We start from the raw sequence: 27,038 nt of genomic DNA, 5'->3' as shown, positions 1-27,038 counted from the left end.
CTGATGCTCATCTGATCCCTAGGGCGGATGAATTGATTGACCGGCTGGGAGCTGCCCAATATCGGAGTACCTTTGACCTTACTTCAGGGTACTGGAAGATCTCCCTTACAGATGGAGCAAAAGAAAGGTCAGCTTTTTCCACGCCTGAGGGACACTTCCAGTTCTGTGTGATGCCCTTTGGGCTCAAGAACGCCCCTGCCACTTTTCAGTGGCTGGTGAACCAGGTCCTCTCTGGAATGGAGGCTTTCTCCGCTGCTTACCTGGATGACATTGCCGTCTTCAGCAGCAGTTGGGAGGACCATTTGCGTCACTTGCAAGCTGTTCTCCAGGCCCTGAAACAGGCTGGCTTGACAATCAAGGCCATCAAATGTCAGATTGGGCAGGGGTCGGTTGTGTACCTAGGCCACTTGGTAGGTAGGGGAACAGTGCAGCCCCTCCAGGAAAAGATTGAGGCAAACATGGCCTGGGAACCCCCCCCAAGACCCAGACTAAGGTCCGAGATTCCTGGGCCTCACAGGTTACTACAGTCGCTTTGTGAAGGGGTATGGCACTATTGTAGCACCCCTCACAGAGCTCACATCCAAGAAACAACCTCGACGGGTAATCTGGACAGAGGCTGGTCAGCAAGCCTTTGTGAAATTGAAACGGGCAATGTGTGCAGCACCGGTCCTGAGGGTCCCAGACTTCTCCAAGGAGTTCATTGTCCAGACAGACGCATCAGAGCATGGCATTGGGGCAGTGTTATTCAACTCAATGAAGAGGGTCTGGATCAGCCTGTAGTCTTCCTGTCCAGGAGACTGCTTCCCCGGGAACAGAAGTGGAGTGCAATTGAGCGGGAAGCTTTTGCGGTGGTATGGGCTCTGAAGAAGCTGCGGCCATACCGGTTTGGCTCGCACTTCCTGGTTCAGACTGACCATCGACCTCTTTGTTGGCTGATGCAAATTAAGGGGGAAAATCCCAAGTTGTTGAGATGGTCCATCTCCCTACAGGGAATGGACTTCCGGGTGGAACATCGGCCTGGAGTGGACCACACCAATGCAGACGGTGTCTCTAGGTATTTCCGCCTTAGTGAGGACACCCAAGGGGATGGGTAGCTCTTCCCACTTTCAGCTGGGGGGGGGGACACGTGTTAGACCTGTCTGCCCTTTGGGAAGTCCCTCCTATTTAATTATTTATTTTGTCCCCTTTTTGCCCCTCAAATACCCTTAATTTTTGTGTCCACTGGATTTTTGAGATGTTGACCTGGGGTTAGATGCTCTTTGCCCTCAGCCTTTTCTTGAGGCCTTGGCGCCTTCCTGACTAGATTCACAACCCACAAAATGGAGTCTTGACCCATAGGGTAGAATAGGAACATTCCAGAACCTTCTGGTCCCTTCTGGACCTCCTGAGGTCAGCCTATATAAGGCAGAATGTTGGGCAGCCATTTTAGAAGGTGCCAGGTAGAGAAGCATCTTTGAGGAGCTGACTGGAGCGCAGACTGCTGTGATTAGGGAAGGGTGATCCTGTCTGGGTTGATGGTTCTTTAAGGACTGCTGCCCGAACGGAGAATCTGCCTCCCTTACTGCTGATCTGGCCCAGCTGAGATAGGGGCTGAGGGGGGAAGGAAATTGACTTCTTTCCAGAGCCGGCGGCTAATTTTCCCCTTCCCGATCTCTAGATCTGGCCTGCTTAGATAAGCTTCTCATAAGACTGATTTCAGTGTCACAAGTCCAAGAGAGAACGGCAGCGGTGAGCGTGACCTGGGTACTCTGCCTGGTTGTGTATGAGGAGAAGGGGCTGAGGCGTTTCCCCGCTTTCGCCAACCAACAACAACTGGATTGTTAGGGTTTCTATACAGTGGCAACCCTATTCACTCACCCAGGATCCCAGGTTCCGGGGAGCACAGGGAGGTCGTCCTGTTGCCGAGCCTGGGAGCATCCCCCCCCTTTGAAGAACTGTGGCTCAGTCTGGTGAACGGGGAGATTTGCTCTTTTGCTAAAGCCTGGTGGAGGAGGGCCTTGTGGTGGAGGAGAGGGCATTGCCGAGAGAAGTGTTCTGCCGGCTGCGCAAGACAGGAAGCTGGGGAGGTCTCTTTCCCGAGGTAGGCGGTATCACAGCAGTGACCCCTCTTCCGCACACTCTCCGTGAGGCGGCGCTGATCGGTAGTGTCTTCTCTGCGGCGCAGGACTGGTGAGGGAAAAGGCTTGGCTTCACCCGGCAGGCGCCGCTCCAGGACCGAACACCGACCGACGAGCGGAAGGAGGCCCCTGCCTCAGTTGGCACACCGGATCAACAGCGGAGGCGGCTCGCTGCTGTGAGGAGCTAGTAGAAGGCATGTATTCCCACCGGGAGTCTGTGGTGAGAACGAAGACTCCCGGCGGCAGTGAGAGAATATAGATGGTTGCTACCTACCTCAAGTAAGCTGGGGGATTGGGGCTCTGGAGGGACACAGCTGCAGTAAACTTGCCAACGGGTCAACTGACGATCCCGGGTGAAGAGGGAACAGGTGTCAGGGGTTCGTGGTTAATAAAAGAAACCATACCTTAGTGGCAGGAGACTGGCCAAGCATAAAATGGTCCTGGAAACCACAGACCAGAAACCAGGGAACCGTGTGATATCTGCACAAGGTCAGAGTCCTGGCAGTGACTAATTCTTCTTCTGTTCCACTAGGATTAACTGGAACTCATTCTGACAGTATTACTGCCTGTACCCAATCTACCAAAAAGTGCATGTGAGTATTGTATTGATAAGTCAAGGCATCAACCTGATTCACTAGACAGGAAGAGGCTAGAGAATGTTTTAGAGAATTACAGGGTGTCTTTCTAGGAACCTTAGCACTATGTGAGATTTGCTAGGATCATTTATTGGAGGGAGAAAGTAGATCATCAAAATGCAGTGCAATGTTAAGTTTCTGGTAATTAAACAAATGGAGAAACCTGTGATTTAAAGAAAAGAAATAACAAAGCGGTGTGATAAGATAAGAGAGTAAACAAAGTATTTTTATAAAACAGCTCTTATTTTCCTAAAAAAAGAATTGGTGTAGTGTCATTTTTGAGTGGATTGACGTTATGTTACTGAAGGGTGTGACGCAAACTTAGCACATGTACTTTGGAGTTAGGCCTTCCTACTTAGTGCCAAGCTACCCTATGTGACTTGGAGACCCCAGGTCCAACAATGGTCAATTAATATAATATGAAAAAGACTTACACAGATATGCCGAGACAATTTTAGGAAGCATTTTTCACAAAACAATGCTTTGAAAACGCTGCCAAAAACATAATTCATAAAATGATTCAGCATCGATTAAATACACTAAAACTCTTACTTAAGTTCGGCATAGCTTCTTTTTAAAATACATAAGCAACGCTTTACGACCTAAATTTGCCTACCTCCAAGATGTAGTCCTATGACTTTCTCTTTTAAAGAGTCATGAAAGGGTTTCCAAATATTTTGATGGCAAGCATCACCACTCTTAAACTTGCAAACTATGTGTTACTAAGGCAATGGAACGATCTGGTCTTTAGGGAGGAATCGAATAGTTTACCGGTCGGTGTAGTTTTGCAGCTTGAAGATCTTTATGCTGTGCATTATTCCGCGGTCTAGTGGTTGGGTCCGGAATCGTAGTCTTTTCTTTGTTTTTTTCTTTTTTTTCCTTGTAGCCCAGGTGGGAGTTGACGTCCCACCTTTCGGTGTACTTCCTGTGACGTCAGCACGCTTCCTGCGTAAGCTCCCACCTTGGGGTACCATCTTCGGATCCTTTTTTTCTCGTTTTGTGTTTTGTTTGCGAATCCTTTGGCAATGTTCAAGTAAGTGATTTATCTGCTATGTCCTTCAAGGTGTCTGTTTCTGTATTGTCCTTGTATTACCACCTGCTGCTCCAGCCTCATCTTTCTGGTGTAGGTGGGTGGGTTCGCTAGTGAATCCAGAAAGATCTTCAAGCTGCAAAACTACACCGACAGGTAAGAAACTATTAGTTTTGCTGTGTGAATCTTTCTGGATTCACTATGCTGTGCATAGACTTTGTAGCGGTTTGTTATGTTTGTGGTGGGTGGGTGGAAGATGAGTTAGTTGTTGAATACATGTTGAAGCACCTTCTGTCCTACTTGTGCTTCGTTGTTCATTTGTATATCCACACAGTAGTGCTTAGTGAGCGTGTGCACTGAAGCCCAAGTTGCCGCGAAGCATGTGTCTTGAATGGGTGCGTTAGCCAGGAAGGCTATCGTTGCTCCTTTCTTCCTAGTAGATTGGGCCTGCGCACCTTCTGCTAGTTCTTGGTCTGCTTGTTTGTGGCAGAATTGTATCGTTTGTGCGATCCATCGTGCGATGGTTCCCTTGGTTACTGGTTTACCCAGGAAACTGGTTGAGAAGGACACAAAGAACTGTTTTGTTTTTCTGTGCTCCTTGGTTCTTTCCATGTAGTGCATTACTGCCCTTCTAGCGTCCAGAGTGTGCAGTGCCCTTTCTGCGCTTGTGGTCGGTTTCGGAAAGAAGCTTGTATTTGCACCGTCTGGTAACCTAGACACCACCTTTGGCATAAAGTGTGGGTCAGTTCTCATCACCATCCTATCATTGTGTATTTGGATGTAGGGTTCTTGCAGCATCAGCGCCTGTAGTGCCCTCACCCTGCGCAGCGAGGCGATTGCTACCAAGAAAGCGATTTTCACTGTCAGCATTTGTGGGAGGCCTTATGAATGGGCTCAAAGGGAGCTTTCATGAGCTCCGTTAGGACTAAGTTAAGGTTCCAAGCCAGTGGCGGCATCCTCTTTGGTGGTGCGATCCTCTTTTCCCCTTCCAGGAATCTCTTTACTACCTGTGATGTACAGAAACTCTTCCCTGTTTCTCCGCTCGTGTAGGCTACAATCGCTGCTAGGTGTACTCAGCGAGGATGAACTTCGTTTTGCCTTCAGCAGGTGCGTGAGATACCTTAGCACCGTTGATTCTCTCGTCATCTTTTTGTGTAGTTTCTTCCTGCTGCACCATAGAGTAAACTTCTTCCATTTTGCCACATAGCACATTCGTGTGCTAGGTCTTCCTGCCTCTCGTAGTACCCGTAGGGTGCTCTCAGGTAATTTCAGGTACGCAAACTTTGTCTTCAGGAGCCACGCTGCTAGGCTGAGGTTCTCTGGTTCTGGGTGTAGTACTTCTCCGTTTTGCATGGAGAGTAAGTCTTTCCTTTTTCCGAACTTGTGGGAAGCGCCTTGTGCCATTTCCATTTTCTGAGAGTACCAGGTCTGCCTGAACCACTGTGGTGCCACCAGGATCAGGGTCATGTTGCTGGTTCTGCACTTGTTGACTACTCTATCAGGGGTATTGGGGGGGAAAAGCGTAGACAAAGGTCTTTGACCAGCTTATCCATAGAGCATTCCCCAGGGATCCTTCCCCTGGCTGCGAATTTTCGGCATTTTGCATTGTGCCGTGTTGCAAACAGGTCTATTGTCTGTGTTTCCCACCTTCTGAGTAGCTTTTGCGTTTCCGGTGTATTGAGCCCCCACTCGTGGGATGCCGATGTCTGTCTGTTGAGCCAGTCTGCTTCCACATTGTCCTTCCCTGGTAGGTGTATGGCTAGCAGGTCTATTTTTAGTGGGATGGCCCATCTCCATATCTCCTGTTCTAGGTTCGATAGTCGGGCTGACTGTTCCTCCCCGCTTGTTGATGTAGAACATAGTTGTTGTGTTATCTGTTTGGATCAACACGCTCTGGTTGTACAGTTTTGTCCGGAAGGCTTTCTAGGCGAGGAACACTGTCTTTAGTTCCAAGTAGTTGATGTGTTTGACCGCATCCGCTAGAGTTCGCAGACCCCCTCACCCTGAGCTTGCTCATTTGTGCTCCCCATCCCTTATGAGATGAGTCTGGTGTGGTCACCGTTGGGGTTGGTAGTGTTAAAGGTTTCCCCCTCGGTTAGGTTTTCCTTGTTCCACCATGACATCTCTTCCTGCACTTCGTGTGTTACAACCACTAGATCTTCCCAACTTCATGTAGATTGTGACCATTGTTCTTGTAGCCATTCCTGGAATGGTCTCATGTGTAGCCGTACATTTGGGACCAGATTTATGCAGGAGGCCATGCCCATGACCTTGCTCGCTGTCCTCACTGTCAGAGCTCGCCCCTTCTGGTAGAGGCGCGTCTCCTTCAGCAGGGCCAGTGCCCTCTTCTCGCTGGGGAACACCTTGCTCTGTATGGTGTTGATCTCTGCTCCTAGGAAGATTTTTACTTGTTCTGGTTCCATTGAGGATTTTCCCCAGTGAATGGAGAATCCCAGGTCCACCAGCGTATCTGTCACACGTTGTGCTGCTCCTTGCATGTCCTGTGCAAACTTGCCCTTATTAGCCAGTCGTCTAGGTAAGGGTATACATTGATCCCTTCCCACCTTAGGTGCGCAGCCACTGCTGCAAGGCACTTTGTAAAGACCCTTGATGCGGATTTTAGTCCAAATGCTAGGGCTGTGAACTGGTAGTGATCTTTGCTGATGGTAAATCTTAGTAGATGTTTGTGCCGCCTGTTCATTGGGATGTGTAGGTAGGCATCTTTGAGGTCTATGGTTGCCATGAAGTCTCCGTCTCTTATCTGAGGAATGACCTCTTATAGAGGCGTCATCTTGAACTTTTGTGTTTTTAGGAACCTTAGGTCTAGAATGGGCCTCGGTGTTTCGTCCACCTTTGGTACCAGGAAGTAGGTTGAGTACACTCCCTTGTTCCTTTCTCGGTATGGTACTGGTTCGATGGCCTCCTTTGAGGAGTTCCTTCGCTTCCTTTTTAAGTAGCTCTAGCTCTATTCCGGACTTCGTCTTACTTTTTGGTTTCCTGTTTGGCAGCGTCTTTTCCAGTTTATGCAGTATCGAACTGTATAATGTTGAGTATCCAATTGTCTGTGGTTATCTTCTTCCACTCCCGGAAGAAATGACTTAGCCTGCCTCCTACTGGCGTTACATGTTTGTTGATGTTTTGATCGTGTAGCCCTGTTTTGGTCTTGTTGTGCTCCACCCCGGGAGGGTTTCTGTGGGTGGGCACGTATCGCGTGACGGAGTCACTTAGAGGTGGGCTGTTGGCCCCCTCTTTGTTCAAGTCTGTTCCCTCTCCCACGAAAGGACTGGCCCCTTTGCTGGTGGTGCCAAGTTTGTTGTCCCTGCTATGTTTGGCTGTCGTCATGGTGTGACTGTTGGAATGTCTGGTGTGATGTTCCTGGCTGGTTTCCACCTCTTCCGTTCGGTCTCCGTGATGGGGTACCCCTCTTAGCTCCCCTGAATTGTAAGGCCCCCATGGACCTTGCAGTTTCGTTCTCTTTTGAGCTGGGTGAGTTTTTCATCCACCGGTGCCCCAAACAGTGTCTCCCCATTGAATGGGGTGCTTAGGATGTTGTGTTGTACCTCCGGTTTGAAGCCTGAGATCCTGACCCAGGCTTGTCTTCTCCCAGTGATGCCCAACATCAGTCTGCTGGACGTGTCCGCTCCATGCAAGGCTGTTTTGAGGAACAAATTTACCACATTTTTCCCCTCTTCCACAAGGTGTGAGGCTCTTTGCTGGTACTAGTCAGGGAGGTACTTTATCAGCTGCCCGATCTCGTCCAGAATTTGGTATTGGTGCCTGTTCAGCAGCACGTTTGAATTTGCCATGTGCCAGTGCATTGCGGCATTTCTTTCAATCTTCCTTCCAGTTAGGTCCATCCTCCTGCTTTCCTGGTCAGGCGGTGGGCCGGATGTGGTTGGCACATTCACCCTTTTTCTGGCGGTCGCTGCAATAATGGAGTCTGCCGTGACCGATCCTTGGATGTAGGGAGGGTCCTTGAAGGAGTGTTTGTACTTCCTGTTTGTCCGGGGCCTGATGGATCTGCATGTTGCCAGCTCCTTGAACGCCTCTTTCCCCAGGGCCATGGCACTCAAGCATGGGTAGGTACTGGCTCCTAGTTTGCATGGGGAGCAGTGTTTAAGAGAGTCTGCTTTTGGTTTTTCCTCATCGAGCTTGACCCCAAAAGCTGTTGCCGCGTTCTTGATGACCATATTGTACACTCCAATGTCATCTGGCGGCAAAGGCCTCGAAGGGTACGTGTCCACAGCCTCTTCTAGGCTCTCGGTGTCGAGGTCCTGCCACTCCAGGTCCTGTGTTCCCTACGATGTCAAGCAGAGGATCATTCTCTGATCATAGTCGCCCTCCTCCTCGAAGTAAAAGGCTTCTTCCTCAGGATTTTCCAGAATCTCTGGGCTTTGATGGTCCTTCGCCGTCGAAGTCCTCCTCCTCATCTATTTCGATGACCAGCGTCTTCGGTTGACGGAATTGAGAATGTCTTCATTTTCTGGTCAATCTCCTTTTTCCTCTGCAGGATGTTATCCATCTCGGCCTCGAGCAGTCTTTTCTTTCTCTCCATTTCGGCGACCTGCTCGGCTTCAAAATGTTCAGCCGTTCGACGTCTAAGTCGAGACGGGCTTCGGGTCGTTTTTAGACGAAGCGACCATCGGGTCCTTCTCTCTCGAAGCCGAACGTTCCTTTTCGGGAACGTGCGTAGACCTTGGCTATTCGCCTGTCTTCCCCCACTGGAAGTCCTTGTGGAAGGATCCGCTGGCTGTTTATCCTTTGATGCAGCTGCAGGAGTCGAAATATTCGGCACAGTGCTCCCTTCGAGGACTTACTCTGACTTGAGTCTGGCTGAGAGTCTGGCTCAGACCTGCGAGTGTCTGTCAGGGCTTTAGGGGCCGTCGAGTGTCCTACCTCTTTAGAAGTCTTCTTATCGGTCTCTACGACCGTGTAGTCTTCTTCACCGGCGACGTTGTCTTCCTCATCGGTCAAGAGCCCCAGGTCTCGAAGGGATGGTGGTTGGCCCTGGCCTTGCATGTTGTAGTTGGGCCTTCTTTGTCGCTCTCTAACCCGGAGAGTCTTCGGTGTGAAGGCGGAGCAGGCGTAGCAGTCTTTTTAACTTCTGCCTACCGGTCGACCACGAGAACAAACTGGGTGCTGGTCCTTCTGCGCATATTTGTGGTGGCAGTTACGGCAGAATGTAAAAGTTGTCTTTTCCATTTCTTGCGCTCAGGGGGCCCCCTGTGTGCGCATTCTCCGTTGGACGTCGAATTCTTCTTCGTCGTCCCGCTCGATGGTGTAGTTTCTCGTCGTCTTCTCAATCCTTTTCGTGCAAAAAGTCTTCTCTGCGTCTTTTCTCCAAACCTCTGGAGCCCTTTTGGGAACGATCCAGACCCAACCGTGGAAAAAAAGAATCCGAAGATGGCGCCCCAAGGTGGGAGCTTCCGCAGGAAGCGTGCCGACGTCACAGGAAGTACACCGAAAGGTGGGACGTAGACTCCCACCTGGGCTACAATAAAAAAAAAAAAAAAAAAAAAAAAAAAAAAGAAGGAGTACTACGATTCCAGACCCAACCACTAGACCGCGGAATAATGCACAGCATAGTGAATCCAGAAAGATTCACGCTGCAAAACTTCTATTATCATACGTGAATTACACGGAAGAACAAATGCATTTTAGGGATGGTTGATTTGATTCAAAAATAGTTTGCAAGTGCAAAAATATTTAACTGTGTATACAAATACAAAAACGTGTCTACATGATTATTAGACAAAAATGTGTCTACATGATTATTAGACACAGGACTGAGTGTGAAGGCAGCAAAGCTGCTGCTCCCCCCGAATTAGGTACAAAAGGGGGTGGTAATGGACGGAGCATCTGAATCAATCAAACACTCACACCCAGTCAAAAGATCTGGGTTTAATCCATCATCTTTCTTTAGCCCACTCTGCCACCCCAGTTCAGACATGGCTATATGCAAATCAGTCTGACCCTGTGCCTCATGGGAACAGTCCAGCCAGAAATGCCCTTTTGTACCGCTTTTGGCCGCCATAAGTGTGGCAGGGTATGCTCAGACGTGAGTCCCTTGCTCACTTTGCCACTGGACTCAAGCAAGCCGGGCTGATGACAGCTGGAATGCCAGAAACCGGTCCTCGGAAGCTTGTTTCCGGTCCAGGGAAGACATGGCTTGGCAGTTCGGGCTGGACTGTTCCCATGAGGCACAGGGTCAGACTGATTTGCATATAGCCATGTCTGAACTGGGGTGGCAGAGTGGGCTAAAGAACGGTGATGGATTAAACCCAGATCTTTTGACTGGGTGTGAGTGTTTGATTGATTCAGATGCTCCGTCCATCACCACCCCCTTTTGTACCCCCCGAATTAGAGCGGGCTTCAGCCCAGACATACATTTAAAAAAAAAAAATTCTGTAAACCGACAATCTAAAATAGAATAAATTACTATTTTCTAGGCAGACTCTTGAAGGCATGTCAATGGATATGCCTTTCCTGACACTTTGGAAGAACTCATGTGGCCTTCCGGCCCGAGCAGGCTCCTGACTGATGTGCCAATACCACATTTCAAAAGAATGGGCAAGTGATACCTGATTTAGTTTAGAACGGTAACGGAGTTACACCAGGCTGTGCAGCCCTAGCCGTGGCCTATAGGTACTCTGTGTCCCAGGACCTCAATGTCAGTGGATTATCTGTAGTGTACCAGTAACGAGGGCGCAGGGGTCCGAGGGGCTTCTGCACCCTAGTTAGGTTGGTCTTGTTTTTCAGCTGAGAGAAATTGGAACTCATTTCCCTTACTTTTACCAGGGCCCGTTGCACATTAGATATGGCAGTGTTGCTGTACGCATAGTAACTTTGAACACACAGGTTTGTGATAAATAATCACATTAGTGCCTTCTGCTCTTCTGTATCAGTTCCTCAAAACATACAATATAGGCAGGGTTGTGAAATGTTGCGGTCTGAATAAATAGGGAGCAGTGGTTACTAGACAAAGATTACCCCATTGGATATAAAACAGCACCACTAAAAAATGTGCTCTAAAGAGACGTTTATGTTTACACTGAAACATGTCTAGTACTAGAGTTTACAGATGCTGCAAAATAGTCAGACTAGATTATTTTAATTTTGAAGTGCAATACAATGTTTTATAATTGTTTCTTTTTCCTGCTACAACAAAGGACATCAGGTCTCTGAAGTAAATCCCGTAGAACTTTTAAATATTCATAGAAAAGGGATTTAAAATCATGAAAACGGGAACAAGCACCAGAAAATGTCTGTCTAAGGCGGCATTGGCTTAGTCGGAATTGAATTGCTTCTTGAAGAACTCACATCAGATGCTTCCGAAGTTCAGAACAAGCTAACGAGGAGGGAAGGGGAGAAGGGAGGGGGAGAAGGGAGGGGGGTAATGAGAGCAGACAGCGGGGGGGGGGGGGGGGGGGGAGCATGATTCACAAGCTTGGAGGCTTAATGAGCCATGACAGAAAGGCAGATGCGCGTGTGCACGCTCAAGTACATGCAAGCTTTAGGCCACCAAAAGCCTCTGGTGGCACTTTTAAAAGCCACTTACTAAATGTCTCGAAGAGACAGCATGTGCTGTCTCAGGTGAGACCTAAAAAGGATTTGTCTCTTTAAAATGGCCTCTTATGCAAAACACTTTGAAGCCAGCATCGGGACAACTAGTTAGCTTAACACACTTAAAAAGCATTTTATACATGCAAGACAGATGGCGTAAAACAGTGTTCAGAATCCTGGGGCCACATGTATCAAATAAGCATTTTGCAATTACCAAATAGCATTTTGTAATCACCAAATAGCAATTTTTACAGAATCGCTATTTGGTAATTGCAAAATGCTAAGTACGTAAGTAATCACCAAAGATTTAGCGATACCTTAATATTACCAAATAGCGATTCGGTAAATAGCAACTCTATTAGGTAATATTACTCCATTTGTTCGTAGGTGCGAATGGTTTTGCATTAGCTAATTTGAGATGTTTTAATTGGTGCGAATGGTTTTGCATTAGCTAATTTGAGATGTTTTAATTGGCAATAACAAATTATGTAATGCAAAGCCAAGGGTGCCCGGGGGACCTAAAAGCCCCCCCCACCCGGTGAAGCACCCCCAAAAAATAAATGTGCACATGTAAAGCGCACACTGCCGTTGGGGCATGTGTGCACGCTACATGGCACTTTGAAAAAAAGCAGTGCTTTTTTCAAAGTTTGCACATGGTTACAATTGACTTGAAGTCCATGGTAACTGCATTTTCCTAAATGCACAGTTAGTACATGTATGAAGCATTTTCCAAATGCAAAGGGAATTGCAATTTGCGATTCCCTATTTGTACTAGCAATTTTAGGTAATTGCTGCTGTTTGCAATTACCTATAATTGCGACTACAAAGCTTTCCATGCGTCATGAAAGGCTATTTTGCATTCGCAAAGGCTAATTTTACCGAATCGCAGCGTTTACGAATGCAAAAACACAAAACCTTCATACATATGGCCCTTGGTCATGTGCAGTAATTCAAAGGAATAGCCACTATCTTACACTGTAGAGCTGTTTTATGAACATTAAGGTTCCACACGGAAACTCCCCATTTTTCTGTGAATGTGCCATCTAACACCATCCATTAACGTTACACCCCTCTTCTCCATTTCACTTTTTAGGTAAAACCAAAACAGTCTCTAAATCAGTTTCTTACCTTGAGTTTTCGGCGCCTCTCCTCATTATTTTCAAGGTCCAATAGATCATCAATATTTACTTCATCGGGCATCTCCGATTCCTGTGACAAAGAAACATGGACATAAAAGATTTAAGATAACAGTATCCGATCATGTATCGATACACAATCCTTCGGATCAAATATGAGAACGGTTTCTACACATACAATTTTAAACTGCAGCCTCATAAATTGCTTGATTTAATATTTCTATTTTCCGGGATTTATATAGTGCATTGGCTCCCCCTGAACGGGCCTCCCAGTGCTGAAAAAAGACCTCCACTCTGGTGAAATATAACTATAGGTTCCCAAAACAGGTAAGTTTTCAATAAGAAGAAATCAGAAATTACCTTTAGGAAACTATTATTAAGAGCAAAAATTGAAAGGAGGTTCCACCATCCCGTACTCTTACTAATAAAGAATGACATCACTCAAAGAACTGAAAGAACTCGATGGAAGGTTCAACACCAGTCATTTCATTATACTACCGGAGAACTGCTCGTTTGCAACATCCCATCACGTCTGCTACAAGCAGGCCAACATTTTCATACTGAAACCCACCAAGCAGAGCAAGGTATATTACAACCTAGTTAACGCAGATTTGATCCTCCAATATAGCCTACGGCGACAAACCGGAAAAAAAAAAATTCCCGATTCAAGTATTGCTTGTCTTGGCAACAAAAACACTGCAGAGACTAGATGCACCATAAGAACAGAAGGTCCTGCAAAGAAACTTCAGGTGGAGAAAACCCCATACATAGAGTGCCTATGCCAACATGTTTGTAAATCACAATAATCACGTTTACAATTGTTCACCATTTTCTATGGAAAATAGGTACATTGTTATTTATCTTGATAATGCACTTATGATAAATTTCCCCATTTCATTCTTCAACTAAATTCTTTAAAAAAAAAAGTCTTTCGGCCTACCCAGAAATGTTTACACTTATCTATATAAAACAAGTCACATCATTTCATCACCTTTTATGGCTCATGACGACTTGTTCACATTCTCTTTTTTTTATATCTTTATTTGCATTTTCTATCGACCAGGCAAGAGTGAGGAAAATATTGCATGTACAATTAGAGATTCTATTCAAGTTATACAATCCAGAATGCAGTTCAGGTGATTTCTGCATTTTTGCTTTAAATGTTTAACATTTCACCCAACTAGCACATCGATATTATGTTATTTTCAGCTCCTAGTTTACTCATTGTGTCTACGGGGAGATCGGAATAGTGCTGTTTCGTAGGTATCTCAATCTATTATAATCAAACATAACATTGTAAAGTATTAAACAATTAGCCTCTTCAGTCATATTATCCTTATTTGCTATTATTTTGACACCAACCCACGTCACCAGTACAGAAACAGTGAAAATATATTCAATCTCCAGTAAATACTCGAGGCGTACTAAAGTGGGTCTATATCGACTTTGTACTGCACATGGGCGAGGACCTCTGTTCTTTGTCCAGAAAGCAGTCTGTCACAACAGTGGCACTGCCAAATCAGATAGCCCCACAACACAGGCCATGGGAATGACCAGAGTTCAGACCTGGATGTCAGCCAGAGTGATGTGTATCGAAAGGTCACCCCAGGGCCCCGGCACTTCTCTTTGATTCTTATTAGCACCATTTCCTTCTGAGATGTGGCCCCTTCCTAGTAACCGATTTCTCTGAATCAAAGAACACCCTTTGAAGTGTACAAAGAGCATGGCTCTCCCTTCCTCCACCAATGTCCCTCAGTTTACAGGAATGCAGCAATACACAAATCTGTCTGGGGGATCCTTTACCTCGCTCTAGCCATGTTCCTCCATTCAGCTGTGGGTGTCCGGACATCGCACCAAGAGTCTTCCCTGTATGGTGCCATTCACAGGCACAAACACCCAGTACATGCATATAATATACACAAACTGCACAGCATTACATTATCCTGGATTGTACAGTTCAAAGGCACGCATACACCCATCACATGCCTACCACACTCACTGTGCACAGCACTACACAAAATAGATGTAGGCCAAGGATGAGCTCAACATAGCATAGTTTCTCTTTGGGGTTTATAAAGCTGTATGTTAGGGGATACTCCTAGAGGCATGGTCAGCCCGTGAAATTTGTTTTGCAACTTTAGTTGCATTTTATCAATTTTTTTTATAATTATTCGATTTAGCAATAAAATCATACAAAGTTTCATTGATAAACCAAAAGCAATTATGAGGTACATACATTAGAAGTACACATTATGAGAACCTCCAATACCGCGAACACCATCAGTCACACTACCACCTTAAACACCTGTGCCACACTGCCCCAATACAAAACATCAAGTATTGCCAATACTACAGCAACAAAAGAATTACCACCATCAATAACCTAATCAATGACATAGATTCGCCTCAAATATCAACACCAAAAGCACCTTCACCACAACACATACGGATGCACTGGCTCAAAACACCACCAATATTCCAACCACTAAACTATCTATACCACCACTAATCGCACCGGCTAGTTCCACCACCAAAACAACTAACACCACAAAACTACCACTAGTGCACCAAAACTACCACCCTCAATTTCAGTACTACATTGCCTCCACTAATACCATCACAGCCAGTATGACATGACCAGCACCTCAACCACCATTCCAAAGATAAACCTGTTGGTTTTGCCTGTGCTTGAATGTGTCAACACCAGTACCACAATGCTAGCACTAACACTATCACCAACAGTACTGTGTATTTATTGCTACTGGTTTGTTTACATTGTTGTTTTGTAAAAACCTTTTCTTACTCCAAATGTTTCACACTTGATGCACCTTTCCCAGAAGGGTTTCTTGGGGGTTTCCCTTCTCAGACTCCAGTCTGTGTTCTTTCAAAGATCACTATGGCCAGTGTTCCCTTTTCTCCAATAAATCACATGTATTATTTTGGTATGAACATTTCAACAGTGCAGTTTGTACCATCGAGAGAAGAAGCTTGATAAAAATAATTCTAAATCCAATTCCACTACAAAGCATTTCTAATCACCTAGTTTTCCCCTCCACTGTCCCTTTACCATAATTGTATCTGGGTACTGCATTGGCCCTGGTAGAAGGAAGTCAGCACAGTGAAAGTATGGGTGATGTTACATGTGCCTGCCGGTTTCTTTTCTGCTGATTAATGCAGGAAACTGGAAGTCCTGGAAAACTGCTGACAAGAAATGTTCTGGACAAGGAAACCCTCCCAGCAGCCTCAGCCTTATCGAAGGAAATGGGCGAGTAAAATGTCTTGTTGACATTGGGCTCAGCTTCATATTGAGTGACTGCCGCTTCCTCCACATTCCGCCCTGTAGCTGGAATTATTTTTTTCTTTGCAGTTTTATATAGCGCGAACTCTACCCAAAGGTATTGGAGAGCTTTACATGAGCACGTTACATTGCACGAGGGCACATTCACTTTCGGTAGGCACGGGGAGAATGTGATTTTCCTAGAATCACAGGATGTTGAGCCTATGCCGAGACTAGAACCTGGTTTCCTAGCTCCAAAGGCGGCAGCTCCAAAGGCGGCGGCTCGGCCCGTTATGCCACATCCTCTTACTCTTCTTACACCAAAGGCATTAAAACAGACTGGTACATCAACTGCTCCACTTAACCATTCTGAAAGCAGTGTAACGTAAACACCAAAGAAAAACACAACATGAACTCACCAAACCCACACAAAACAAACACAACCGAGGTTTTTATTTTTTACAGTGAACTCCCTTACAAATGCCCAAATAAAATAATTAACCCTGTTTTTGTAACTGAATCCCAGACACCACTCCTGCTATTTACTCGACCATTAGAATTATGGGATTTTGGTGCCACACTATTCACAGCATAATTACAGATTTAACCCACCCGCCACATAATCGACCACCTTCTACATAATTTGCAGGTTTCAACCAATATGCATGTTGCTTCAAACACATCAGAAGCCTAAATAAGCATTTGCAATGCAATAGGTCTCACATTAGGAAAGTTTAAGCTATTGGTCTTGTAAATGACATTTTGTTTTATTTATGTGTTTTTGAAAATAGCTAAAATAGCATTGTCATTTACAATGCCAATAGTTATAACTTTCGCAAATGTGACACCTATAGCATTTGTAATTACGTGACTTAGATGTATTGATATTAAAAACAATGGCTTTTACTTTTTTAAATAATTAATACTTCAATAAAAGTGATTGTAATTTATAATGGCAATAGCTTAAACTTTTGTAAATAATCTTCACAAGTTATGTTCAGTGTATTTTATTGTGACGAAAATCCAAGAACAGAAGTGAAATAACATCTTTTTGTGACATTTGTAATAAAGATTGAAACATTGAGAGAACATATTTGAACCAGTTGTTGAATGGTGGCGCGGAGTGATGCCTTGCCGTGGCAGCCCCAGAGCGAGTGATGCCGTGGCGGCCCCAGAGCGAGTGATGCCGTGGCGGCCCCAGAGCGAGTGATGCCGTGGCGGCCCCAGAGCGAGTGATGCCGTGGCGGCCCCAGAGCGAGTGATGCCGTGGCGGCCCCAGAGCGAGTGATGCCGTGGCGGCCCCAGAACGATTGAAGCAGAGTGATGCCGAGTGATGGTGTGGAGTGATGCTGTGGGAAGGTAATAAGGAGGATAGATAAAGGGTAGGAAAGAGAAAGGAAAGAAGAGGGGTGAAAGAAGGGTTGGCGTGGAGATGCAGAATGATGAGGTGAAAGATCACTAAAGGGGTGTCGGACAGCACGCATACCATCTGATGTACATATACATTGCTCTAAAACGTTGTGCCGATTGTTTTACTAGGATGGCTTAGCATATGGGTACTTGACCCAAGAGAGGGGCGATCATTAAAATCACCTATTATAAGTTATTGGGTAGACCAGCATGCCATTCACTATACATAAGTTCTTTTGAATATTTGGGTGCTATGATACTGCCAAGGTCACAGGCTAACATAGCCAAAAATAAGTTTGTTCAGACAGCACGACTTTGCCATGCACGGTCAGCATTGTTTAGCACTGGGCAGCTGCCCATGAAGAACGTGAAATTACAGCATTGTTTAGCACTGGGCAGCTGCCCATGAAGAATGTGAAATTACATCAAGTCAAGGTAAACTATAGTGCGTGCTCCGAGTGATTAAAAAAGTGTTGCTAAATCTCATTCGTGCCATAAGTGAGATCAAGCGTGACTGAGCAAACAAGCACTTTGAAGCATAACTCAATGTGTGTCTAAGTCTGCAGCTCCCAATTATTACGAGCTACATTAACGGTCCAAATGTGGTGCGCAACCATGTTAATAATAAGCACAATTCCCAACAATTGCATTGTCTGCTTACCGATTCATGTGACCCATATGAAGCAATCCTCAAGGATTTACTACACCTTGTGCTGGCAACTGTCTGCAAAAAAGCAAGGGGATTCATTCGATCTAATCACTACAACATGTTATTAATGCTAGAGGGACCCGTGAGAGACAGGGCTTACCTAGCAAATAGTGGGGGGCTGCTCCTCCAACGTGCCGCTGTCTCTGCAGTCGGTGTCCATAAGAGTGTGTTTGAGAGGCCGATAAAACAAGCAATGGTGGAAAGCCCCACAGGGTATTTGAAATACAGTCAAGCAGTCTGAAAAATAGTGTCTTACTGTATTAATCCAAGTTTGGAAGATATCTTGCATACAACGGACACTGGGTGGCTTAAGCATCTGGCAGGTAAACCAAGTCGCGGTATCCATTATCTAGCATAATTAATAAACTGCCCAAAAAAGAAGGTTCGTAGCATTGAAAGGTGAGGTTGAGTGTCGGTGGAAAAAAGAGCGGCACAGCGATGGGAGACAGCCTCTGTCTTAACTGATTACAGTGGGCTGAGAGCCCCCACCTACCCACCCATAGCCGCGAGCTGAAATTGTCTAACTGGTGAAAAGCATCTGGGGTGAGGGTTGCTTGGAGCAACACGCATGTGCACTCCACCCAGTGCCTCACACCCTATTGTTGTGGAATCGGCATGGAGGGGGTTGTGAGGCAGCGTTGGCTGCCCTGAAAAGACCGGGATCGTAGTATGTGCACAGAATAAGGCGTCCCGCTATATTATATATATATATATATATATATATATATATATATATATATATATATATATATATATATATATATATATATATATATATATATATATATTAACCCGCATTTTAAAAAGATGCGCTGGCGCTATTACGGATGTGCCGCGCTATAAGATAATAAACATACAATGTTAAAAGAAACAGTACTTTTTGCGATCAAAACATTTTTTTGCTAAATTAACCTGCATTTAAAGCTCATGTACATGCTTCTGGAGCTTAACAAACAAGAAACCTTGTAGGACAGAAGGAATGAGGAAGAAGGCAAAGATTGACTGTGAAAGTCCGGAGGGAAAGAAGTAGAGAAACGAAAGTAACAGGGTTAAACTTATAAAACACGCTCTCGGCATTGCTGTGGGGGTGGGGGCGGGGAGCAGCAGCCTTTAATGTCTGGTGGTGTGAGACAAATGTTGGTGTGCGAGGCTTCCTTTCAAGTCTGGTGGGGCGGCGGGGGAGCAGGGGAGCTAGCGAGTGGGAGGGAAAGGGCATATGGGGTTTGAGGGAGGCCAAGCGCGCCTGGCGAAGCGTCACGCTTCAGTAGACAACATCCATTGGGAGGAATCCGCTTGTTCAAGAGTGTTTCCACTACAATAGTTCAGAGCTATAAATAGCTCGACCTAAAAAGTAGTTAGGAGAACTTGTTCGGATCAGGCTTGTACTCTAGTCATGACAACCACATTTAACAAATGCTTTCCGTATATAATGTATGTATAAGATAAAGTTCTAAATGTGACAAAACGTGTGATGTAGGTTGCACTTTTTAGATTAGAAATAGTTCATGCATTGCAATGCAAACCTTCCATAGGAGGTGGAATGATACACAAACATGTCAATATAGCACGACTGAGAAATACCTTAGGAGCTTGGTGTTTACTTTCCTCCCTGGCTTCAAAGTGAGACTATTTGACAATCTGGGGGTGTGAAAGGGTGTGGCTTTTTCTCTGTGATTCTGTTTAACGTTCTCATCTTTTTCCTTTACTCTCCCTGCCTCTGTGGCAGCTTCTAGGTTTTGGCATTACCGTGAAACCTTTGGGTACTGTGCGGTACAAATTTTACTTACTAAAAGCTTTTTTTTTAGCACACAACAAAACTCGAATGTTTGATATATTCTGAAAACTCTTTGGCGTTCATTTACAGACTTGGGAAATCACAAATTAAGCACTTTACTGTAATTCCGAATTGTGCTGGAAACAAAAGCAATAAACTAGTAGAAGTCATTTCCACACATTAACATTTGTCCGCTGTATAGTTCTCAGTAAAACTGTCTTTCAATGGAAATGACCCTTTCATTTGCACAATGTTGCCTGTAATGGCAGCGCACTACCACACAATGCTTACTCTACGCCACTCCACACCACTACTCTACACCACTCAATGCCACTGCTGCACGTCACTCTAAGATACTCCACTTTATTCCAATCCATGACCCTGACTCTGCTACACTCCACGCTACGGCACTCCACTCAATGCCACTCTACTCCACAACACTAGGATAAATCTCTCAACTCTCCCACACTATGCCACTCTACACTATGCTCCTCCATGACACTTCACTCTAAGACGTGTTACTCTATGCCCTTCCCCTCTATGCCCCTCTAGTGTGACACTTTACTCCAAAATACACCATGGCACTCTACACCACTCCCCTCCATAACTGTGCTGCTCCCCTGTAAACCCCTCCATTTTCCGACGCTCCACGCCCCTCCACTCTATACATCTTCACCAATGTGCTCTGCTTCCCTCCACAACACACCACTACACTCAAATCTACACCCCTCTACCTACCCTACTCCATGCCCCTCCACCTTACTCTACGCCCCCCCTATGCCCCTCTGCTCCACGACACTACATACCCCTCCACTCTACGCCAGTCCATGCCACTCTACACCAACATACACCACTCCACACCAATCTATGCCACAGAGTCATGACACTATGCCACTCCACGCCAATCTACGACACTTCACTAACAATTAGACCTGCTGAACAGCAGCCACGCTGGTATACAATATGGATAAATCACAGAGGCAAACCCAATAGCTCCTGCACAGGTGAGACCAACGCTTGGTTGACTATTGTCCCAGTCCTAATATTTCTGTGCACAAGCTCGGCCCATTCCACACTAGAATAGACAAGATCGTATCAATGGATGCAGAAAAACTAACTGCATAGAGGGGAGACAATTCTGTTCATGGGCCCAGTCAACCAAGCTCCCTCTTTTCTTCATGGCCTGCAGCAAAGGGCCTATTCTCAATCTTGTTGAATGAACACTTACCTGGAAATTTAGTTCAGGCTGTCCCTCTAAATCTACATCTTGAACTCTGCATATAATTTGTATGGTCCTACATGGAAATTAAAAAGTCCCCCATCACCAGTCAGGCCAGGACTACTTTTATCCAAGGCTTTGTCAACATTCTTAGGGATGTACAGATGAGGGTATCCAACATCATATTCCTAGACCTTCAACTAGGTTTACTGCCCACTGAAATATGAAACAATTAACGACTCCCTTCATTATGCGCATATATTGTAACACACTAAGGAGACTGAAAGATCTTATGCAAGGCCTTACAAAAACAAAACAAAAATAAAACAAATAAGTGAACAATCACTTTTATGCAGTTGTTAAAACAAATGCGAGATAAACTTTGAAGGATTTCCACTACAGGAGACATTGGAATATATTTATCCAATATGTAATCCAAGAATTGGATGTTTTCGCGCCAAAAGTTAGTAACTCTCGGTCAAGACTTAAACGTTTCCTAGAAAAACTTTAGGTTATGTTTAAGATCAGTGTTTAGAAGGCCGACAGTCTGCATCTTTGTAGAAAACCAACAATGAAACACCATTCTTTTAATGAAGAACTTTTAGGCACGAGCTTCAACTGTGCAACAAAGTCTTCCTCCATTACTGGGGTTAACCTAGTAAGGGCTACACACCAACACTGCAACCATTCTTTGCTAACCAGTTCAACTGAAATCCAGGGCTGATTGTATCAACACCCTCACAGGCTAGGTGGCATGGGTGCGATTGTGTGGTAACCACCATGAGTGACTAGGTCTTCTCTGGAGGTTAGTAAAGAGAGTTTCATGTAAACACTAATGTCAAACAATGCCGGTCTTCACACAGTAAGCCATTTCTCTGCAGAGGTGTAGAAGGTTGGTGAAACTGTTTCCAGGCCATGCCTAATGCAGTGTAGCCACAAATGCAGATTTCAGGATAGTGAGGAGTGAGCATTTAATGTAGGATGTTCAAAACCTAAAATACACAATGGGCGCACTGCCCCAGTTTGTAGGTGGCACACCTTTAAACTGGTATGCCCAATGAAAAAAAATAAAGTTGTGTCCCCAGTGCAGGCTCCAACTCTGGAAGCAGTTTGTACCTGTGCTTGGGAAAAGAGCACCCAGGATAGACTGGGCTGAGGTTTGAAACGGTTGCTCTGCCTTAACTAGAAACAAACCAGCCTCTTTGAAGGGAGCAAAGGCGTCCCCCCGTAGTTTGTGCCTGCCTGCTGAGGGATGCCGATGTCCCTGGGACTGCTGTGCATTCCTCCCAAGGGGCACACCACATGTGCGCCACACTTTAGTTCCACACAACGCTCCCTCCTAGCCGTTTTTTTTGGTCTTTGCACCCCTGGTGTGATGCAGATGCAAAGTGCTCCCTCATTTTCACGTGGCCACACCCCATGAAAATGGCAGAACTGAGTCGTGATCAGTCCTGTGCAAGAAGTGCACCACTGATCTGTATCCAGTGGCAGCTTCTCCGCTAGGACGGAGGAGCGTCACCCCAGTGCTTTCAGGCAGTGTGAGAAGCAGAAACATGAAAGAGAACAACTTATTCTCATTTTAGGTTTGTGCTGCTTTGCCTGCGGGCGGGTAGGGCTGCTCTGCTCTTGGACCAGGGCAGGGGAAGAGTGGTTTGCCCACTCCTAAATGCGCATTGAGTGTTTGGTCGGCCCACTCAGGCCGCCCAAACCAGTCATGAGCACTTCGTCGTTCTCCATGCAGGGTGCATTACAACCTGCATGTAGAACATACCCAGATCCCCATTCCCTGGTGGACCGTTGAACCAAGATGCTCAAAACCAATCGCTACACTGCATTGCAGCACTGATTGATCAGTGAGGCCTGGCTGTGCTTCCTGTTCCTCAAGGAGAGCAGGAGCAGATATGTGGGACCCAGCTGCAAGGTAAGTTAATTTTCTTTAAAAACATTTTATGCACCACACCCCCCCGCGAACCCCTACCACCTCGACCAGCCCCCCCCAGGATGGTTCTGCCACCCACGAATCATGCCAGCCACTACGGTCTTTAATACACACGCACCTGCAGCCCCTTCTATTATACCAAATTGTACCAAGTGAACAAGAAGCAGGCATAAACACCTGCTGCAGAACAATTTGGGCCAGATTACGACTTTGGGTCGCATAGTCTGCCCTGCCGCCACACCACCATAGCTGTGGTCAGACCGCCCACCAGATTAGGTGTTTCCGCCTGGCTGGTGGGCTTTGTTTTACATTCCCACTACAGTGCCCTGAAAATGAGCATGCCAAAAACAGTTCCTGCATGGCATGGAATGGAAAGTCTATGCCGTGCAGGAATTGGTTTGAATGCACACAGGGGGTGCACATGTTGTGCCTCCCCTGTGTAAATCCACAGGGTGCGAGGCACCAGGTGCCCTGTAGCGCCTCCTTGGTTTCCTCTCCGCTGCAGTTTTCATGGCGGTGGAATGTCCATGAAAACCATGGCGGAGAGGAAACTTGTAATATGCTTGGCAGGAGCAAGACTGTCCTGCCTAGCATATTATTGCCTACTGCCTGAAGCAACATGGACAGGGAAAGGCTGTTCCATGGCGGTTGCAGCAAGGCTGTGGGGATCCCACTGCCCATAACTTTAATAGGGCCGTCAGGAGACAGTCACTGCCGTACTCCTGGGAGTCTGGCGGTCCATGAACGTCAAGACTCTTAAATCGGGCCTTTGTCGCTGGTGTACTGAATGCTGAAACTTTCAGCAGCTAGACTACTTGTGGTCAGGATTGACAAACCCAGACTGGTGATCATCATATTACAGATGCCCTTGTAGGGGAATGGACACCTTTAAAAATGTAAAGTTTGAATTTATTAACTGTAATAAACTTCAGGAAGAAAGGACCAAGGCTAGAGGGTTCATAACGTGAGGAAAAGCAACAGCCTAAAGGTGCCACTTTAGAGGCCAAACAAAAAAGAAACTAGACAGGTTGCTTGTGTTCCTGCAAGAGGAGATCAGTCTTGGCACTTCAGGGTAGACTGCTCAATTTGGAGCACGACTTAGTCTGATTTGCATGTGGTTGGTCCCTCTGGAGTGGCAGGGTGGCACAAAAACGGATTGCAGTTCAGCACAAGTGCATTACCAATGACTTAGGTTAATTCAAGCATTCCACTCATCTTTCTTTTTCAGCTTAGTGAACAAGGCACATTTTCTTCCAGACCCAGTTTCCAGAAGTTCAGTGTTCAGATATCAGTCATCCAGTTTAGATGACTGATATCTGCGTTCATCTTTACTTGGTGGGAGGGCTGATCAGCCTGTGGCCAAATCCTACGTGAGCAGTATTTAGATGACAAAGTAAACACAAGGAGATGGATGGAGCACTGAACCGTTTAAGACATTCACCGCCCGTCACAGATCTGGGTTGAACCCATCATAGTTCTTTAGCTCACTTCCCTACCCCAATTCAGACCCAGTCATATGCAAATCAGTCTTGACCATGTTCCTTATGGGAACAGTCCAGTCTGAACTGCCCAGCCAGTTCCCTGGACGGGAAACAAGCATCCTGGTACTGGTTTCAGGATAGCACCCCTCATCAGCCAGGCAAGCTTGAATCCAGTGGCAAAGTGAGCAAGGGACCCACGTCTGGGCATACCCTGCCAACTTATGGTGAACGAAGCAAACAAGGAGATGGGCGGAGCGCTGAAACCTTTCAGACTCACCCAAAGTCACCGATCTGGGTCGAATTCATTGAATATTTAGATGACACCATGTGACAGACGATATTTCCATGTTGTGGGCTTTAATTCACCACACCAATGCATTCTGGGAGCTGCAGTATTGGCCAGCTTCAGTTTTATAAATGGAACCCGAGCACCTGGAAATCCGAAGTCTGGGAAGTGTCCCAATGTCTGGGGTCATATGGACTCTACCCAGGACTATCCAGGAGCAGCGGGCATGAATTGAGAGGTGTGTGTTTGGGGGGTGTTTCCAAATAAAATTAAATGAAAATAAATGGGCGCACGCGCAAACAAACATAAAATATAATAAAAGTAAACTTACCTTAGGACAGGACCTTATGCTCCTGACTGCAGCTTGGCCACCACGAAACTCCCTAGACCAATTCTAGCACTGCTCTCATGCTGTGAGAGCATTGCCCTGATTGGAGGGAGCTGCCTCATTCCATGCTCCATAGTGCCCTGGAGGCGTGCACTTACTCTAATCCACCTGTCTTAATACAGCTGGGTTAGAGTTTTCAAAGTGCGCATGTCTTGCTGGCTGTCGCAAGACCGCCTGGCCAAAGGAACATGCGCATTTTGAAAAATGCACATACAGCGCCCCCCCTTCTCCCTGCTGCTGTCATGCAGTAGCAGCCCGCCCCCTCCTGACGCAGAGTTCAGGACGGGAGGATAAAAAATGGTTTAATTACCATTTTATTTTTTACCTCGGGCTTTTGAGGGGGGTGATTTTTACGTGGTGTGATGCTCCAACACTCAAAGGAGCCGCCCCGGGTTTTGAAAGCAGTATAATCTTTTGGCGGCAGCACAGTAATGCAGATACCCTTGCAGGCTGCGCATAAGACAGCCTGATGAGGAATGTGACGCTGAATCTTAAGACATCCCACCAATGAATAATGGACCTCAAGGCCGATTATTCTCTGCAAGGATTTGTAACAATCCGTCCTAACATTGAAGAAAGGGGTCCTTTATTGAAGGACCAACCTTCATGGCTCGGTTTAATCTCTAGGAAATGGAACAGAAAGTCTTGCCCAGTGCACTATCAGATGAAGTGGCTGGATCTCAGCTCCAGTGATGGATCTGCAAGCGCATTAATCCAGTACTATGGTCAGAAATGGACCTTGGAGAAGCATCAATCAAGCATCCCGCTCGGATTTCACTAACCTCTCCAGCATGTCCTTCTCCCAGGAGCTAGCAAAGATGCAAAGCATTTTTTCCTTCTTAACCTCGTGGATTTTTCTTTCACTTTACAATCCGAACAGTTTAAAAAAAAATATCCTAGCAACAGGATAACGTTCTGTATAACAATAACGTACTTTTAGGTGGAGAATTCAGCCATTTTTGTGGACGGGTCTTGCAAGTGAAATTGGGAAAGTCCAAATGTATGCAGTTTGCCGGCCCCTAAATCTTCCCAAGATGTACAGCTAAACTGGTGTTTCTGGTGACGACCATCAGAGCCAGCATTTTATAAGAGTTGTTTAAGGAGCAGTGCAAGGAATTTATATATCATGCTGGAGTGCTCAAAAGACACGTTAACAGGCAATTCCAGGGCCTTTTGTGCACAATCACATTTTCCTGACGCACCACCGCTTATTCTCTGCAGCATTTATCCAAAGCCCCGTCTCTTATAAGCTGCATCAATAAAGGCTTATACAGGCCATTAATTAATACTGCACTGGGGGTTACTGTGCCACCCAGGTAAACTATCTGCATTCACACTCGCATGTAAACCATCTACTGGATATATAGGACACCAGGCTGTAGGTGAAGATTCTCATTAAGTAGGGTCTGCCCTGCCCGAGGGCGCATGCGCAGGGCTTTGATCATAACCTCTTGGCCGTTTAAGCTTTTCTTTATAGTATTCTTTATTGAATGTTGCCAAAGTTCTAGCTGGATACATGAAAAATCCAAAAGCAGAAAAGTGCAACACAAACCGGAAATGAAACATGACAAATTTACACTGATTAGACTACAATTTGTACGTTTCGTTGAGTACAATCGAATTTAAGCTTCTTCAATGGAGTGGTAAAGAGGCATAATTGGGGTTGTCGAGGTAGAGAAATGTGCATGGGTGGCTGCTACGAAACGGGGGTGGGGGAGCTTTTACCTCTCTACAATTTCTACCTCTCTACAATTGCCGCCTCTCCACCGTCCATCCTCTACGACACCCGGAAGCACACAGGCTCCCAGACTGTCCTAGTCAATCACGACACTGCTGTCGCAGATTCGTCCGAGTGCCATGATTCTGCACTCGGAGTGGGAGCCTGTGCATGTTCTCCACCCAGTCTTGCAAGACAGCCGGGTGGAGAAAATTCCAAGTACCCATGTCGGTTTGGCCAGCCCAAGACAGCTGGCCAAATCATCATGTGCACTTGAGTGCACCAACCACTCCTCCCCCTGCTGGCTATGGCGACAGCCCAGCCCTGCCCACTGGAACTGGCTCAGTACAGAAAAAT

General features: G+C 46.0%; 1 protein-coding gene across 2 annotated transcripts in view; it reads right to left on the bottom strand.

Annotated features, from left to right (window-relative positions):
* The window catches only part of LOC147691802 (protein phosphatase 1 regulatory subunit 14A-like), a 283,304-nt gene that overhangs the window by 102,963 nt on the left and 153,303 nt on the right, over window positions 1–27,038 (bottom strand). For both annotated transcript variants that reach the window (XM_086938095.1, XM_086938094.1), the window contains exon 2: window positions 12,474–12,554. In XM_086938095.1, coding sequence (XP_086794221.1) covers window positions 12,474–12,554 — 81 coding nt within the window. The remainder of the gene's footprint in view (window positions 1–12,473; window positions 12,555–27,038) is intronic.

Source organism: Lissotriton vulgaris, chromosome 9 (genome assembly GCF_964263255.1).
Source record: "Lissotriton vulgaris chromosome 9, aLisVul1.2, whole genome shotgun sequence".
NCBI lineage: Eukaryota > Metazoa > Chordata > Amphibia > Caudata > Salamandridae > Lissotriton > Lissotriton vulgaris.
The sequence above is the reverse complement of the archived record's forward strand: the minus strand, read 5'-3'. Positions and strand labels throughout refer to the sequence as shown.